Source organism: Zosterops lateralis (genome assembly GCF_965231275.1).
Source record: "Zosterops lateralis genome assembly, chromosome: 1".
NCBI classification, from domain to species: Eukaryota; Metazoa; Chordata; class Aves; order Passeriformes; family Zosteropidae; genus Zosterops; species Zosterops lateralis.
The window spans coordinates 105,102,437-105,121,050 of NC_139762.1; the positions used below are offsets into that span (position 1 = coordinate 105,102,437).

The window sequence follows — 18,614 nt, forward strand, 5'->3', positions numbered from 1 at the left end:
TGTGCTTTTCTTCCTTTTTATCTTCATTTTTATCCTTTGTATTCTGTACTGATGACTGACTGTGCTGTTTGTGTGTGAATGAGTGTATGTTTGAGTGTGAATGAGTCTGGATGGAAATGAACTTTGACTAGTCATCTTTCCTTTGTAGGCAGATAAATCAGTAATGCCAATTTTTTACTTTTTTTACCTTTTTTCCCCCCACACTAGGGATAATTACTTTTTTCATATTTATCCAGAATCCTCCATTTCATCTAAGGTACAAATACTTATTTTGAATATCATTTGTCATACAAGTATGCAAAATGATATGCAATAGCAAAGAACCTGCCAAAATTAGTTATATCAACTAATTCTGCAGTCACTAGTGAAGTAGACTTGAGACTCCTCTCCCAGTCTACTGGGTAAAGGCAGTGGAGATTCATGATTGAAGATCAGAGTGCCCTAGGCTTGTAGGATGAAAAGGTTGTGTTGACAGTAAACTGTATTAAGGTTTGCTCTCATTCTTTTCCCCTCTCTTCTGCAGGTCAGTATCAATCTCGGGCACTTGCAGAGAGCATGCTTACCACCAGTGAATTTTTAAAAGAGATCAGTTATGAGCTCATCACAGGGAAAGTTAGTTTCTTGGCATCACATTTCAAAAATACATCTTTAGGTGAGTGATTCTAAAAATTAGAAGTTCCAGCCAAGACAGTCTTGTCTTTAGGGTTGGTGTGTCTCCTGTTCATCAGTTGAAATGCACATGGATACAGCTCTGCTCTCTCCATTGAGAGGTATTCTGTTCTCTTCTTGTGTGTATTAGTGCTTGTCTCCTTTACCTGTGTAGTTGGAGTTCATAACCCTCAGGCAAAACATTTTTAACACTGTTTCAGCTGTTGAATGTAATGGCAGGGCATGTAATACACCCTTAATACACAAGTATTTACTAGTTTCTGCTTTTAGCAAGGTTTTAGAGGTTGTTTTACAGTGTATGTTTCTTTGTAACCATCAGATGTCACCAGTAGCTGTAAAGCCACAATCCTGAAATATACAACTGTGGTTCCTTTTCTTTTGAAATTAATTCAATTGGCAAATCAGTAAATAAAAGTATTTCCCCTCCCTCTCTTCCCTGTATCCCTAGTCACTTGCCCAGGCGCAGATTTGACATCAGCTATGAGTACATGGGTGTATATAATGTTTGATGTTGTTTCTCTGAAATGGTTTCCAGATAATTTGATGTTGCTAATTTTGATCTAGGTGATGATTTGGACAAACTGCTGGAGAAGATGCTACAGCAGAGGGGGGAAAATGTCATTATTCCTTTTAATGGAGATGTTAATGAGTGTGTGTCATCTCAGGAGGCAATTGCCATGGTTTCTACACAAGAGCCAGGTAATTTTTTTACAAGATATGCAAGATATGAAATAAGTAAGTAGCTTGTTAAACGTCAAAATGCATACACCTCAGGAGAATCTGAGGGCACACTTGCAGTCAGTGTGCCAACCTTAAAATACTAATACTGTCAGCTAAATGTAGCAATAAAGCAGTTGCTCAGGCAGTAAATTTCTGTAATAACCTTCAGCAAATTTTTTCCCCTGACGTTTTTATATTCTCTAAGCTAAAACATGTTATTTTCTGTTAGGCATCAGGCAGAGTAGAGAAGATGTTTCTTTGTAACACTGGCAGAGTGGATTCATCTCATCTTTTTGCATGGAGAAAAGGAATGTAACCTTAAGGCAGAGGGCAATTGTGTTCTCCTTGTGATCTCCTCAGGTGTCTTTGTGCCTGGTAATATGCATTAGAGACTTTTGCTCTGAGGCTTAAACTTTTAGGGAATGTGTTTTAAGATCTTGGACTGAAAGTGCTAGGCAAGTGTGATCTGTGATTTGTTGGTCTGAGATGTGTCTTATTCAGCATAGTGTGATAAGATGCTTAAGTGCAAAAAGATAAGCTAGGATTTCCTGTCTAAAATTGCTACTTTTTGGAATTATTTAGCTATTCAGAGTTCTAAACATACTTTCCTTTTCATATCACAGTAATGGCAAAAGATACACTGAGCTGTTGTGAACATTGAGATTCTTTCAGGTCTAGTATCAAAGCAAATTCAACCTCCAGTAAAGCTTTTTTCTGTGAAAGAAAGGTATGCTCTTGGTTCATATTACTTAAATTAAATTCATCTATTTGATGTTAAATCTGAGCAAAAGCAAAATGGTTTATTGTCTCCACATGGATCAAGAGATCCAACTAGAAGGGCTGACAGGCACTTTGTTCTGGCACCTTCAGAAGTACAGGTCTCAAGCTCCCTGAGAGAATTAATATGAAGGGAGAATTATCTTTAGATTCTGGGAGGGGGGTAAGGACTGTGTAAGAAGAGGTTTTTTTTAAACCTTCATATTTTCTCAAACAATTGTTCTGAGTTCGTTTTGTCATTAACATATGGCTGTACAGTGGTTGAAGCTATTGAGAAACTACCTGAATGAAAAAAATAAAGAAGTAAGTCTCCTAGGCAGTGAGAGGGACATTTCTTCGATAGCAGATCTGCTGAAATGGACACTAAGGCATATTTGAACAGGAGATAAGCACACGTGCACACACACACACCAAAACACATCCCTGTGTAAAACCAACAGAATAGGAAAAAGTGGCATAAACAAAAACTGTGATACCATTATAGGATTTAATCTGGTAATCTGCAAGTTGAAAATACTCACTGGTTAATGAAGCATGGATTGTTGGATACAGAATTTACCTAATGGAAATACTGAAATGGAGCATGCTTTTTATTTTGAGGAAACATAAATGCTCTGATCAGTCTCTCAGTTCTCTGCATTAATATTGACATTTATTAAATCCAAATAAATCTGAGTTTCAGGAGAACATTAGAGCTTTGTACCTCTCTCTCTCTCTGCTTTTTATTATATATACACATGCACATCTTCATATATATCTATATATGTGCATGCATATTATGTATGTGTTGGTTCATTTAACAGAATGCATTTCAGAGTGTTGGCATTGAGGTTTCTTTGGGTCGCACTGTTAGAAATCCTTAAAACACTTAGGGAATTTTAAAAAATGGGCAGTGCTGTACTTGAGGTCATCTGATATATTACCACATTTTGATCAAAGAAAGAAAGTTGGCATTTGTGATCTGGACCAAACTCTCCAGAGTGTTGAGATTTATTCTGGTGAGGTTTGTTGCTTTTTTTCCCCTGATAATAGAGGGTAGGCTGTTTGGAGGGTCATGTTTTACTGGGGGGGTGGGAAAGTAAACATGTTTCTTGTTGTGTTTTGTTTTCTTTTTCAAACAAACACACTCTAGATTTGGATGTTGATACCTTCCAAATTTACCAGCCACAGCTCACAGTTGCCAGAAAGCTCTTGTCCCAGGTTTGTGCTATAGCAGACAGTGGCAATCAGAGCCTGGATCTGGGCCACTTCAGCAAGGTGGACTTCATCGTCATAGTGCCCCGCTCAGAAGTCCTGGTGCAGCAGACCCTTCAACGGATTCGACAATCAGGTAAAAGGGAGGGGAGGGAAAACAGGCTGATCAACCCCATGAGTGATGTTATTACATCATTACTGGTACAAGGGGAAAAGTAAGTTGCTGCAATATATCATTTGTCCTCATAGTTTGCATTTTATTTTACCTTTTTTTTTAAAAAAAGTTTACAAGATCATGAAGACCCTGAAGAATACCAAATTGACCAATATTCAGAGTAGTTTATTCCTAATTCTTTAATTCAGGTGACATTCAAAGTCATATACATTGCACCATTCCTGATTTATGAATATGATAGCAATATAACTTTACAAAGGCTAGTTGTATTGACACAAACATTGAAGCAGAGCGTGAAAAGTATGGTATGATATGATATGATTGATATGATATGGAGAATAAATTTTATATAAATGAATGATATTTGCAAAAGAAAGGTCAGGATAACTTTTTCTGACTCAAACAATATTAATATGTTAGCTTCATGTAGGCAAGTTTGGCCTAGGGTCATGGAGCACAGCCAACTGAGCGCTGCCTTGGAAATCTTTGTGAAGGCCTGATTTTTTTCCCTCCATTTTTTGATTATGTGAAAAGTTTTTGAAAAGTCTTCAGGCACTTTTTGGAGGAAATCCAGAAGCCAAGGAGCACATTTTGAGAGAAATTGCATTTGGATAATCATCTTCTTACTGGGGCCTATCAGTGGTTTGGTGGACAAGTGGCAACTTCCCGTTGAACCTTCACTTTTGGATGCACTCAAAGGTAAAGAATTTTGTTGTATTCTTCTTTTTGACAGGTGTGCTTGTGGACTTGGGCCTAGAAGACAATGGAACAGCCTATCAGAGAGCTGAGAAATATGTGGTTCGGCTGGACAATGAGATTCAAACTAAATTTGAAGTTTTCATGAGGCGAGTGAAGCAGAACCCCTACACACTCTTTGTGCTGGTTCATGACAATGCCCACGTGGATTTAACAAGGTACCTGCTTCAATCTGCTGAAGGAAAACCATCCTCTACCAGTATCTTTCCATTAGGTTTTTCAAAAAACTTAGCATCTTAGACACCTATTGCTTTATCTAGGCATTTTTAAGGTATTTTGTGCCTCATAATTGGAAAGAATCTCTTTTGCCCATGATATTTCTTACCTAACTCCGATTCAGCTGAAGGTAGGTGAGACTAGTTTCAGATTATGGAATGTCTAACTCTTTTTAGGGTTATGTGCTATGGTGCTGAAATCAAGGGGAAAATGCTGGATTTTGCAAATTTCTTTGTTCTTCTTGGTTTTTTTTCCTATTCCTTTTTTTCTGTAGTCAAACCCAAATGTCTCCGATGTTCACAGGCTGGTTGTGTGTTAATTCGTATTTTTATCCCTGATACTATTGTTGTTTGTGATATGAGAAAGCTTACAGACACTTAAGTCTGCATAATAAGAAAGATGCCATAGCTTCTGTAAGAAAAGGATTTAAAAAATCAGCTGTATTGAATTTGGCTTTAGATCTAAACACAACATGTACATACATGCAAAAACACTTCTTCATACCAAATCACAACTTCATCTTGATTGAAGAAAGAAGTAAGTAAAGCTGATTATTCTGTTCTTGTTCCATGAGTAAACTAAGGATAATAATATGGTTTAAACATGATGTATGAGGTTGTGGGATTCATTTCAATATCAAGAATAGTGAAAGGTGTCCCAGCCCATGGCAGAGCAGTTGGCACTAGATGGTCTTTAAGGTCCCTTCCAACCCAAACCATTCTATGGTTCTATAATAAGCAAAATACTCTCCTTGAAGTACAGCTGAAAATAGACAAAAGCAACATTTTTTTCTTCCCCATCACATTTTTTACTGTCTTTGCTATACTTTGAATTTAGAATTTCTGAATATTTAATGGAATTAAAGGCAATTTCAGGAGCTCAGAACATCAGAACAGCAGTAGACTTTCAGGTTCCCCAGCCTTGTAGAAATTTGTTATTTCACACTGGAAAAGCCACTGGATTTCATAGAATTGCTACTATATCCTATTGCCACACCTCATGGAACACTGTTGCTTAATGAGAAGGATTTAATCAGCTTTGGCTTATTTTTTGTGTTGCTTTTTTAAATTGTCACACTAATCCACCTTCTCACTGTCAACAAATATAGATCCTTTATTTAGGTGTTTGTTTTTTTCCCCTTGTTTTCCTGAGTTTACCCACAGAGAACAGTCAAATGTTTTTTGAAGTCTTTTACCTTTCCAAAGAGATTTTTTTTTTTTTTTTGAGCTATGGTTCTCTGTGTAATGGTCATTTTGAGATTTTTCTGTAGGAAGAGAGTAATCCATTGAATTTCAGGATGTCAGTAAGGCAGTTCTTTGCATTCTTATTTCTGCAGTGCCATTTCAAGTTCCCTGTCACATGGTGAGCCTAATCATGGTCTGGCTGATAGAGTTATTAATTGCAGGGAGGTGCTCGAAGCATTCAACCTCCTTGTTCTTCAGGTCAGCTCTTTCCCTTATGCCCTGCAAACGCAGCAGTCCAGGATCAGCTCTAGCAATGAGGTACATTGGATACAATCTGACACTGTGGTAAGTGTGTAACTGTTAATTTTGACTGTGCATTTTAATGTGGAATTCACACCTAACAGAATCTAGAAAATGTGTGTGTTAGGAGGGAGCTCTTTCTCTACTGGAGTTTATTCTCTCAGATTCCAGATAGACAGCCCTGAGATATTGATGGTAGAGGTAGCACCTGATATTTAGGACCAAGAATTACAGTTTTCTTTGTCCAGTTATGCAAGATGAGAAACCACTTTCTGTGTTCTGGTCAGATAAAGCAATGTAGATCTGCCATAAAGCTCCAGAGCTGACTTTCCCTTTTCAAGCAGTCTGACTTTTGACTGTAAATTGTATGTCACACAGCTTGTCAAGTCTGTTCATTACTTTCCCGGTCCTAAATAAAGTTGTGTGCTAGGTTAACAAGTCTTGGTGTTATAGGTGCTGTCATGGTGCAGAGGAAAAATCCTGTTGGATATTCTGCACTATTAACTTTTTTCATCATTTCAGCCAGCTGATTTTGAGGATGTTTTGGATAAACCTGCTAAAAATACCATTTTCTCCTATTACTTGTTTGGTGTATTTATACCAGATTTGACTTTACTGTGCTGAGTGAACCATTGGTTTCTGCAAAGTGTCTTGAAGTGGGAGCTGTAAAAAATAGTTAATGTAAAATGACAGAGTGAATGACTATTCTAAGTTTGCTTTTTGGTTGATGGTTAATATAAACCACATGGTGACCTTCTGTAAAATGGTCTAGACAATTTTTTGTTTCCCAAAAGTAAAAAAAAAAAATTAGCAATTTTCAGTCTTCTGATTAAAAAAATAACCCACAAAAAAGGCGAGGACTGTAGGTGATTAATTACATTCCTAGAGATTACTGCTGATATAAATGCACTGGAGAACATGCTGTGTTTCCATCAAAGGCTCACAAAATTTGAAATGCAAATATTTTTCCTTTCTGATAGCTGTCTGCAGACTTACATTCCAAGAAAAAAAATTAATTTGTGGTTTCTATTAGAAAAGCATGTAGACTTTGATAATCAAGAACAACTTTGGGAATTAATAACCCTTCTCTTTTCAGGTTCTACTATAAATAGATATGAGATGACAGTTGTCAGTAGATATAAAGCCAGAGATAGGAAAATAATTAGCAGGACTCTAGAAACCCCCTGCAGTCACACATAGGAGATATAGTGAAAAATTTTCAAGGACCTACACCTGTTTTTCCTAGCTGTAGGCAAACAATAAGTTAAGTAAAAAACAATTTACATTTTATTATATTCATTAAAACAAATAAATAGCATCACTTAGGGAGAATGGATAAAAAGAAAGGATTCTTGGTTTGGAAAGTGCTTTCCACTTATTTTTTATAATGACACAAGAAATAAAAATTTGTTCCAGAATACCTTACATTTTTACTGTTTGTGTATGAAACAGGATGATGCAGCAAGTGAAGAAAAGCTGTACTTTGGTTTGAATGAATACAGCAAATCCCTCCAGTGGGGAGTCACAAGCCCCCTTTTGAGATGTGATGAAACCTTTGAAAAAATGGTCAACACGCTTTTAGAAAGGTAAATAATAAATGGAAGCTTGGGATTCTGCCCAGTTGGGATCTGAAAGATACATCTTTATGAGCCCCATTAGGAGAGATGAAGACATGATGATATTTGATGTTGATCTTGGAAAACATGAAGTATGTGCAATTTTATTTTTGTAACAAATTTAGTGCAGTTGAAGAAGGGAGTGGATATTCTTCATTTGTTTTTAGAAGAGATTGAGCCAATTTAGCAGCAGTCTGGGCTCAGCTGTGCTTCTCTCTTCTTTTTGCTCAGCTCTCACTGAGCTCAGAAGGTACCAGAGGTTTAATACCTCACCACTTCTGGTGCCTCTCTTGTTGGTGGACAGGGACATGTTTCAAAAACATCATTTTTGTTATTTCAGTAACTGGCCATGGTTTTGGTTCCTGCAGCTCACGGCCTATTTGTACCCTGCATCTGCCTGAAAAAGCTATTTTCAGGGCACATATCCAAGATAGAATTAAATGTGCCCCTTTCAGGAATGAAGGGAATACTGTAATTTCCAGCAATGTGGAGTTAATCTGCTGTGTGTATCAGCAGGACAGATCCCTTATAGAACTTCAAATAATAGGTCTTGTGTTTTTGTATTTACTAAACAGGATTGTTCTGTGTTCAGTACTGTGTTTTCTGTTTTAATTAGGTCAATACAATAGTTGTAAAAGTATCTGTATTTATTAAGTCACATTCAATATCAAATGTGTTAAATTAGCAACATTAATAATTAAGTACATCATTAATATTTGTTGTAATTGCATGTAGCTGTAATGGAAGCAAAGATATAAGTTAAAAGGCAAAATGGAAGTTCAGGTTTAGCTCAGAGCCAGTAATTCCTGCTGGTATATCCAACTTCCTGGTGAGAGGTTGAGAGATGTGAAATTCTGAAGTACTTCTCCCACAAAGCACTTGAAGCCACAATGGTCCTCAAGTTTGTCAAAGAAAAAGCTTGTGGAAAGTAAAGCAATTATAATCATGTGTTCTTGGAATAAATCGGATCTGAGGTGTTCCTTATCTCCATCAAGATCTTTAGCTGAAATTTTGGACCAGATGAGGGTAACAGAAGTTTACAATTTCTGTTACTTGAGTTCAGGACTTAGGCCAAATGCAGAGAATTTTTGTTCAAAATTTTTGTCTATGAAAATAGAAGACTTCGTTCTTTGAGCACTACTGGAAGAAATAGGCACTGATTTCCTTTGCAGTCTTGATTTTTGGCTGATTTTCAGACAGTAGTGTGATTTTGCACGTGCTAATGCAGGACTGTGTCTCCCCCAAGGTACCCCCGGCTGCACAGCATGGTGATCCGCTGCTACCTGCTCATTCAGCAATACTCCCAAGCTCTGATGGCCCTCACCACCATGGCCTCTCTAAGGGATCACAGCACACCCGAAACACTCAGCATAATGGATGACCTTATCACATCTCCGGGAAAAGACAAGAATGGCTGCGGCCACATGCTGGTCATTCGGGTGCCCTCGGTGCAGCTGGCCATGCTGGCCAAAGAGAGGTTACAGGAAGTGAGGGACAAGTTGGGGCTGCAGTATCGTTTTGAGATCCTCCTTGGGAATCCTGCCTCAGAGCTCACGGTTGCAAAACACTTTGTGACACGGCTCAAGGTTAGCAAAAACTGAATGTTTGTTTGTGTGTTCGCTGTAGTCATCCGGCTGGTGTAGTTGTTTTGTGTTTATTCCCATGTGTTTGTAGGTTAATTATTCTATAGGGAAAAGGCAGGTGTTCTGTATCTGTCGCTGTGAATGCATTTTTGTACTTTGAGCATAAAAGATAGACTTGGAACAAACCTGAATTGTTAGTGGTCCATGAAGACAAGCACTAGCTGTTATTTCACTTCTTAAAGTTGAATAACAGCATGCATCAGATAGGGTTCATCTCTAAAAGCAGAGCTCAGGTCTCTGTAGGCAAACTAATTATTTCCACCAACTTATCTGTCTGTCTAGTGTATCTGTTGTCTGCTCTGTTCATCCAACTTCTGCCCTTCTGGTAACTGGTAAAGTATGCTGTTTGTCACAGATTTCTTTCCTCAACCCTCTGCATGCTGAAAGCCTGAAGAGGCTACATGCATATATGCCTAGCATATCTGCACCAGCCTAAAATTTTGCATGGATTTACAAGAGCATGGTTCAAGTAGCCAAACCCACTTCATTAATTGACCTCACTGCATTAAACAGAGGGGCGATGGGTTGCCTTCCTTAGGTATCAGCCTGAAAACAATACTGGTTATCTGTCCTGATCCTTGCTCTAAGTCTCAAAGAGGGATTAATTTTCTGCTTCTACTATGAGCTATACAATGTATTCAAAACCACAGAGAAGATGAATGAATTTTGTGAGCCTGTCTGAAAGAGCTTGCCTACAGCCAAAAGCAGATAAAATGTCCTTTAAAGAAGCTATGACTCCTGTTTCTCAAACTTTATCTGCAGCAGGAGAGAGAAGAATGAAGTCATAAATGAGACAGTGACGTGTGAGATAACAGCTCTGTGCTGGTGGGTTGTTTTGGACAGGCATTAATTCCACCCTTAAGTCATTCTGGATTGAGTCCTGTGAGGGCTTCTTAATAGTGCTTTGCCATAATGAATTGCAGCCCTTACACAGGGCTGGAGCAGCCTATGAAGCCTTGACTGTGGAGCTGTTGCAGGTGGGATATCCATGTAGACATTGGTCTGGAATAGAGAAATTTTACCAGGTAGAGGGTGAAAAACCTTCTAAATAATTCTTCTTATTCTTTTCTCCAAAACATAAGATGCACTTTTGGACTAAACAAAGCTGTAGGATTCTGGATTTGGGTTTTTTTTCTTGCAGTTTGTTAGAAGAAAAGCCCTCAAATCTGAACCATCCATATGAAAGGAGTGAGGAGAGGAATTTAGTTGCCCAAATATAAATAACTCTGTAGTGTCTTTTTAAGTGGGGTGTCCCAGTAGTATTTCAGAATAATAAAGGTCACCTGTGAGGCTGGTGCTGCACTACTATACCTGCTAGTCTGGTGCCTGGGAAAACACATGATCTCTGCCATGGTGTGAGCTTATGTTTGGGGATCTGATTCCCATTATAAAATTCATCAGCCTAGGTTATTGCAGACAAATTTTATTTAGTGTCCATGCTGCTGGGCATTTGTTCTGACATTAGGTGGAGTACTGAAACTGAAGGACTAGAGCCAGTGGAGAGCTTTCACTACAAGCCTCCCAGCCCTTCTTTTATGTGTGTATAGGGAGAGAGCAAGATGAGGCTACTGAGTGTTGAGTGCTACTGCTCAAAATGTGGCCCCACTAATAAATACTTTTGGTTGCAGGAAGGATAAGACCTCATCATGACCATTTTCAGATGCAGGGTGGGAAACTTTATATGGGTGTTAGTGAACCCAGCTGAAAAGTGTGACTTAACTTAGCCTCTCTCTCATGAGGATGGCATTAGCAGGGTGTGTGATGCCACAGCAGGGCAGGGAGGGTGGGCAGCTGTCTCTGCAGTAATGGTGGCTGCATTGTTCTCCTCTCTGTCAGACAAGCCTGCTGGTCAGCCAGTCCAGCCAGACAGGTCATTCTTCTCCATCAGGGAGCCAGAGGTACAGAATGAAACAAGAGGTGGAAGACAATTTAAATAACTATTTCACTGACCAGGGATGCCATCATGGCATACCCTTTAAGTGTAACATGAATCAAACTGTTTGGGAGACATTTAGAAGTGACAAGCCCTCTCTGACCTTCCTGAGAAAAGATGGTCAAGAAATGCATCTTCAGGATGCAAGTTTACAACTCAAAGCCCCAGGCACTCACTCTTTTTAGCTCCTTATGCTAGCAAAAAGAAAATCAAGGAAAATCGAAAGAAAAATTCTCTTCCCCTATTTCACTTTCTAGTCATGCACTTCCACAGAAACATCGGTCATTGGAGAGGCAGGGCTGGACACAGCTGGACTAACCTTGTTGAGCCAGAAATGCTCTGTCTGCTGTCAAGGCTGCTTTACCAAGTCATTAGATACTGCTAGGTAATTGGAGAAATAAATTTTTTCAGTAAGCTCTGCTGAACCAGGGGAAATGAAGGGTGTAAGGACATGGGACTGATGATGCCAACCTTTCCAGTGCTAAGGGAAAATGGTGCAGTTTTGTGGTCCCAGGCCTTGATAGACTGTAGGTAAGGAGTTCTTTTGGTGGGGGATTACCAGGGAAAGGTGAAATGTGTTTCTGTCATGTAATCTTACATTGTATAAAATAATTAAACAAGGTTCATTGACCCATTTTCATACTCAACTTTAAATTCTTACTTTAGCTTTATATTAATATCTTTTATCTGTGCCAAATTGAATGCATCGACTACTTTTTTCTCTGACAGACCACACTAATACCACACCAGGTGAATATTTCTAGCACCAAATAACATAGGCTATACACCCATTTTCTTTGCATTTAATGCTTGGCTAACAGTTGGCTACCAGAAAACAAATGCATGCCTGCACCCAAGGTCTCCTTTCTGTTGGCTGTTGAGTAAGCAAGCCCAATATACAAAGCAAAAGCAGGAACTGATGAAAAAAGGAAACAGCTGAAGATTTAGAAGATGTCGTTTAGGTGTGACTGGAATATTCTCTGTTCACAGGCTTGGAGGGGCAATGAACAGGATGACTGGATTCCTCGCACCTATCAGGATCTGGAAGGTCTACCTTGCATTGTTATTCTCACTGGCAAGGATCCTCTGGGAGAGACTTTCCCCAGGTGCTGTTATTATTCTTTCAATATAATTGCTTCCTAACATGTTTAGATACGTTGGGTTTGATACCATCTAGCTATCTTTTCACAAAAGAAGTGTATTTTTGTAGACTTCAGTTGGGAACTGTTTAAAAGTTTGGAAAGTCCAGTTTGTGAAAAGTCATATTACTGTATTGTGTGGGTCAGTAAGTGTCTGTGCAAAGTACTGGGGCACAGCTTACGTGCTGAATATTTTTAAATAATTTTATATGTACGTATTTGTGTATTTTATATGTATGTATTTATGTATTTTAATAATAAAATTAATGAATATTTAATAAACAATTTAATATAGGGAGTGTTCTTCAAAGTCAGCGAAAACAAAACTTCTTTTTTCATTTTGTTGGCCTTCCTAGGTCGTTGAAATACTGTGACCTTCGACTAATTGACTCCAGCTACTTAACTCGTACTGCGTTAGAGCAAGAAGTAGGCCTGGCGTGCTGCTACGTCTCCAAGGAGGCAATTCGAGGGCCTATTGTAGCTCTTGACCTCAGTGAGAAGGAGCAGGAGAAGGCAAATGGTAGTGAGAATGACTCTGATGAGCTGCTGATAGACTTGGACAGGCCCCAGAGCAACAGCAGTGCTGTCACTGGAACCTCAGGTCAGTTATTCTGCTGCTGGTCGGGAAAACGAGTCTTTATTCTTGCATCATTGGAATTTGGATGCAAACAGTAAGATGTTTTCTCAAATGTGGGTTTCCTAGCTGGATCCAGCTGCAGGCTAGACAATGAAATGTTAGTTGCAGATTCTTCACACAGTGAGCAATTTTCCTGTCTGCTGCTAAAAGGAGATGGTGTTTCAGTGGGAGGGATGGTATGCCATGGCTAGACATCCCTTGTGATTTTGATTTTTAAACTTATATTTCACATTTGTTGCTAGCTTTGTTCAGTGGATCCTGAAAAGATCTTAAAAATCAGATCAAAAAGGGCTAGTATAAAATCCTAGGAATAGAAAAATGCTCTGTAACTCTGGGAGTACCTATGGATGAGGATGGATATGTGCCTCCTTGCCAGGACCAACAGAATGGTTGGGTGTTTTCCTACCTCTTTAGGCATCACCTCCCACCAAGTCTTCCCATCTTTGCATTCTGCAGACACTTCTGGTTCCTTCTCTTTATTTCCCTATGAGTCTGAGGTATTAAGACACTGAACTGGGTCTTTGCTATGCACCAGGTCTTCCTATGCACTAACTTAACCTGACAGGTAGGGAGGAGGGGACCTAGCCCAGTTCATGTCGTAGTTGCAGTGAAATAAATGCTCTATTATTCATAGAAAGGAAGATGCAGTTGATCTGTGTATATAGTGGTTTGTTAAACTTGACTTTCAGAATGTTGTATCATCAAATTCCAAATCCTAGAGGGAAATGACAGCTAGCATAGAGAGATTAGGATTGAGCCCTTGGAGACTGAATCTTGTTGCAGCAGGGCATTTGCCTCTCCAGCCAAAGGGACAGACAGATGTAAATGATTTCTTTTTACATGGTGAAACACTGACCACAGCGGCTTTCATTGAATAGAAGTATTTGAATGTTAGGATTGTTGCATAGATCAAATTAATTCATGGTTTTCTTAGGTCAGTCAGTAACTTTTCATTGCCTGCTTTTTGTTTTCCCAGGTTCCCTGGCTGACAATGGTGTGAGCTCCTCAAGTGCTGCAGACAAGTCTCAGAAGCAGGCACCGTCCCTTAACTTCCAGGCTGTGGCACACAGCTCAGTAGATGAGGGAGCTTACTCCAGTTTTACAGGCAGAGAGACCCTGAAACAAGAGTGTGACTCGCTGGGTAACCAGATGGCGAGCAGCACCACTCCCAAAGTCTCCTCACTGTCTTCAGTCTCCCAGACCTTTCAGTGGCCTGCCCAGTCAGCCAAGGACAGCAAGGCCCTCCGTGTGGCGCTGCCACGCATCGTCATCCTGTCCAAAGCTGCATACTGCCTCCTGAGCTCACAGAAAAATGGGAATTTGCCTTCCTCCTCTTCCCTCCTGCCTCATGCTGATGTGTCTTGGCTGAGCTCTCTGAGGCCTCTGCTTCACAAGGATATGAGCAGTGAAGAGCAGTCTCTGTACTACAGGCAGTGGACGACAGCCCGACAGCACCACGCGGACTTCAGCAATCAGGCTGAGGCGTCTGGCACCAGGACTTTTCACCCCAGGCGGCTGCTCTTGACAGGACCACCACAAGTAAGAGCACAGTTCCTTCCTCCTGCCTTTTTAGCTGTCTGAACGGGCCAAGTTCACAGTGATGTGTTTTGAGGTCAAAAACCAAAGTCAAATTTTAAGGCTAAGTCCATGCTGCAAGTGGTAAGGAGAGGAAAGGTGATGCTTTATGTCATGTTTTACCCTAAATGAAACAAATGTGGGTGCCACTGGGCATAACATTGCTGTGAGCACATCAGGAGAGAAGCAGTTATCACTGCTTATCTCCCTGCATACAAAAGTGACACGCTGTGGCCAGATAGTGCTCAGAGACCAATTTAGTAAAAGTGTTTTCAGTATAGTGGGCAACATTACATCTTGCAGTTTTTTCAGGCAGAGATGAACACACAGCTTTTAAGCTGTGTAAGCCCAGAGGCATTTATCTGAAATTTACCCTTCCACTGTAGCAGTTTGGGTTGGCATTTAGACTTTTTTCCATCTCTGGTTCAGGTTGGAAAGACTGGTTCATACTTGCAGTTCCTAAGGATTCTCTTCCGCATGCTAATCCGGTTGTTGGAAGTAGATGTGTATGATGAAGAAGAGATTAATGCCAGTAAGTATTCAATAGGTATTCTTAAAATTCTCTTTATGTACCATAAAGAGCCTGTGCTGTGTATTATTCAGCAAGAAAGTTTTTAGGCTCACTGAAATTACACTGCATGTCCTCTCCATTGGTGTGTAGCTAGACTCTAGGTGTCTGCATATATTTCAGTATAGATTGATGAAAAAGTAAACTTTATAATGGGCTTATCTGAGAACTATTAAATGTATTTTGGGTTGATATGTTTGTGTAACACTCAAATAAAAGTGAGCACAAAGCTGTAAATGGGCGACATCTGCCCATGTTCTCTCTCCTTGCAGGTTTTTAAGTGCTGGCTGCTTTTAAGCAGACAGGACATTTAAGAACATTTTGTTCCTGGCTGAAACCTAACTATCATTTATGTTTGTTTATGTTATATACCCAGTTTTAGTAATATTTTCTCCTGTCTGCAGTTTGCAGGTTTTATGCTGACAATAAAGGGGAGCAGGATCCTCTTTGGATTCATGCTCATTTGTCAGATCTCACCGATCCATTAACTGCCATGGCAGCACTTTGCCTTGAGAAGAGCAAAACCTTTTAAAAATTTAGTCCTCTTTGTGGTGTTCTGGTACATAACTCTTATGACCATTAGACTGGCATCCTGAAAATGTAGTTGTTGTTGAACCTTCAAAAAGACTACTTTGTATTTCTATTCATACAGTGCTATTAAATGGGGAAAAAAAATCCTTTGATTTGGAGCTTTGGGAGCAGTTATTCCCTCATTATTTGAACTAAACTACTTCAGAAACTTAGGATGAAATATCAAAATGTAAGATGTTCCGCATCATACTGACTGGCCTGTTGATCATGGCAGTGTGTCACACCCCTGCCAGGAATGCATGGAACTCCAGCAGCAGAGCAGTTTGGGTTTGCCTGGGGTTTTTGGTTGAGGCTTTTTTGCTCCCACTATTTCTCTTGGAATGCTTCTCCAGAGCCCTCGTGTTCTCAATATTTTAAATACTGCTTTATTCTCCACCCCAATTATGTTTCTGTCTCATTAATACACATTCTCTCTGGGACCAAAAAACATAGTAATTTAAATTAAAATACTTTTTCTCTCCTTTGAGGTTTGTTTCTTTGGAGTGGTCAGGCAGCTATCTTACCTCCTCTTCAGCATTCATCCAGGTAGTCTGGATCTTCTTACAGGATTCTCACAAATGACAGGCTCTTTATTCTCCTTATGGGTTTGGTACTCTGGCCTACATATCTATTTTCAATTTATCCTTCTGGTGCATGGGTGAGCAGAACTGACTGTTTAACCAACTTACACTATAACAGCTCATGTACTCCCCTGCCCCCACTGAATGTCCCATGACTGATGAAAGCTATGATTGCACTGGTCTTTTCCATTCTCCCTTTTCACTGGCACTGATGCTTGGCTTGTACTCCAAGGTTTGTCAGCAACTTGGTCATTTCCAACCAAGGAAATGCTGCAGAAATGCTTGTGTTAATCCTTGAATGTACATATGACTCCCATTTTTTCTGTTAAATATCACCAAGTTTTTGTTGTTACAGTTTTCGAGGGTGCTGAATTCTTTCCAGCTGATCTTTGATTCCTTCTCCATGTTGACCATGACTCTGAGGAGTGTGCCACCAGCAAACTTAAGCCTTAACTTTTGTTTAAGCTGGTGACAATTAGTAAGAATATTAAACAGTGTGCCCCTCTGCTGACCTTTTAACTTCATTGGTAGTCTCACCTGCCTTAATGCTTACAATTTTACATGCTGCCATCTTCTATTTAGTCAACTCTTTCAATTTACAGACCATTCCCTGTCTCCATTTTCTTCAGCTGCATTAATATTTTGTCATATAGTATCATACCAAATACATGAGTCCAGAAGGATAAGATTCATTGCATTTCCTTTGTTCAGAGAAATAGGTATTTCATAGCCATATAATGAAAGTAACACAAGATTTCTTTAGTCAACCTATTAGCATTTTATCACATTTTTCATTTAATTCCATGTCTTTAATTATTTCCTTCACCCTCTCCAAATTTTTAATATTACTCAGGTCAAAGTAATGGACTCCGAGGTCTGTAGATTACTGTCTCTCTTCTTGCATCAGGGTAGGGTGAGCATGTGCTCGTCTGTAGACCCAACCTTCATTTTTCCTGAACTCACTTTTCTAAAATTAGTAACCTCAGTTACACACCTACTTGTTGTGTAGGTATCATCTTGTTTTGATCTAAATTGACTCATATTCAGGCTGCATTCCAAAGTTGTTTTCTTTGGCCAGTGTTTTCTACTATTCCCATTGCTTAAACTTGATTTTCTACTTTAGACTTACCTCCGTTGGATCAATGCAGAAAAGTTTCATTTGGTCCTTGCTGGCCACATCTCATTCTGTAATGTGTGTCTTCTACTTTATCATGTACCACCAGCTACTAGTTCATAAATATATACCTTACATACCTATATAGCCTCTCTTTCCTTGCTTTCATCCTTCTGCCTTTGGATACTTTTGCTTCTCATTTACATGCAGTTTCTGAGGAATTGCCATTTCTTTGAAATGGCTTTGTGTGGATTGTAATTTCACTGGTAATATTTATGATGTTCAAAAATACTGCTCTCTGTGTGTGCCTATGTGAGTTCCAGTGCAACTGTAAAGCAGCAACCATCACATAAGCACCATTTGGTGAGTATCTGATTCTGCTTACCTGAAGTGTGTTGTTGCAGATCATACAGAAAACAGTGAAATTACTCAGTCTAGCAATGACCACTGGCCAGACATCGAGATCTTCAGCAAAATATCTTTTGACCTGAGTGTACATGACCCCAAGTACAGAAATATAAGTCCTGTATACACAGAACAACTCTCAAGAGTGAAACAAGGTAAGTAGAATGTAGACTTTTTTAGAAATACTTTCCTACACTCACTCAGTGTTTATTGGTTCATTTGAATACAAGTTCACAAGATCCAAACTTAAATGGAAAAAACCAGTTTATGTATTCTTAACAGTTTTTACCAGGATCTTAACCTCTGGTCTTTAATGCTCCTAAAATTTCTGTTGCTTCTTTTCTTTGTGCACAGAAACAAGCAAAGAAACAAAACCAGAGGAACCTAAGAAAAGGGAGACTGTGTCCATGATGCTGACTAAATATGCAGCTTACAACACCTTCCATCACTGTGAGCAGTGCCATCAGTACATGGACATTAATCCTGCTGCACAGGTTGGTGTCAAGGTCTAAGGGTAAACTGCATCCTTGTTTTTTTATATTGTAGTCTCTCCAGGCAAACTGCTCTCATCTCAGGACTTGTGCTTTCACCGTCCCTGAGATGGAATTGTTTAATTCTTCCAGTCTCAGGGGAGATATTGAGTTACAGACCCAGGAGCATCAACTGTGTCTGCCACGTTCTGAATGAGCAGTTTTCCTCTGCAGCTGCCTCTGACAAAGGGTGAATACTGTGATTAGTTTCCTCAAGCCAAAGCATTGTTCAGCCTGCCCAGAGGGTTTGCAGTGTCTCATGGGAGAAGACTGTAAAAATTAAGAGAAATGCTTGTCTAACCTAAATGCCAG

General features: G+C 39.5%; 1 protein-coding gene across 10 annotated transcripts in view; it reads left to right on the forward strand.

The window, feature by feature from the left end:
* The window catches only part of GREB1L (GREB1 like retinoic acid receptor coactivator), a 129,510-nt gene that overhangs the window by 99,796 nt on the left and 11,100 nt on the right, over window positions 1-18,614 (forward strand). For all 10 annotated transcript variants that reach the window (XM_083856799.1, XM_083856797.1, XM_083856800.1 and 7 more), the window contains 13 exons: window positions 524-652; window positions 1,234-1,368; window positions 3,299-3,496; window positions 4,269-4,449; window positions 5,844-6,036; window positions 7,444-7,577; window positions 8,854-9,193; window positions 12,174-12,289; window positions 12,679-12,923; window positions 13,936-14,498; window positions 14,964-15,066; window positions 17,772-17,927; window positions 18,127-18,266. In XM_083856799.1, coding sequence (XP_083712925.1) covers window positions 524-652; window positions 1,234-1,368; window positions 3,299-3,496; window positions 4,269-4,449; window positions 5,844-6,036; window positions 7,444-7,577; window positions 8,854-9,193; window positions 12,174-12,289; window positions 12,679-12,923; window positions 13,936-14,498; window positions 14,964-15,066; window positions 17,772-17,927; window positions 18,127-18,266 — 2,633 coding nt within the window. The remainder of the gene's footprint in view (window positions 1-523; window positions 653-1,233; window positions 1,369-3,298; window positions 3,497-4,268; window positions 4,450-5,843; window positions 6,037-7,443; window positions 7,578-8,853; window positions 9,194-12,173; window positions 12,290-12,678; window positions 12,924-13,935; window positions 14,499-14,963; window positions 15,067-17,771; window positions 17,928-18,126; window positions 18,267-18,614) is intronic.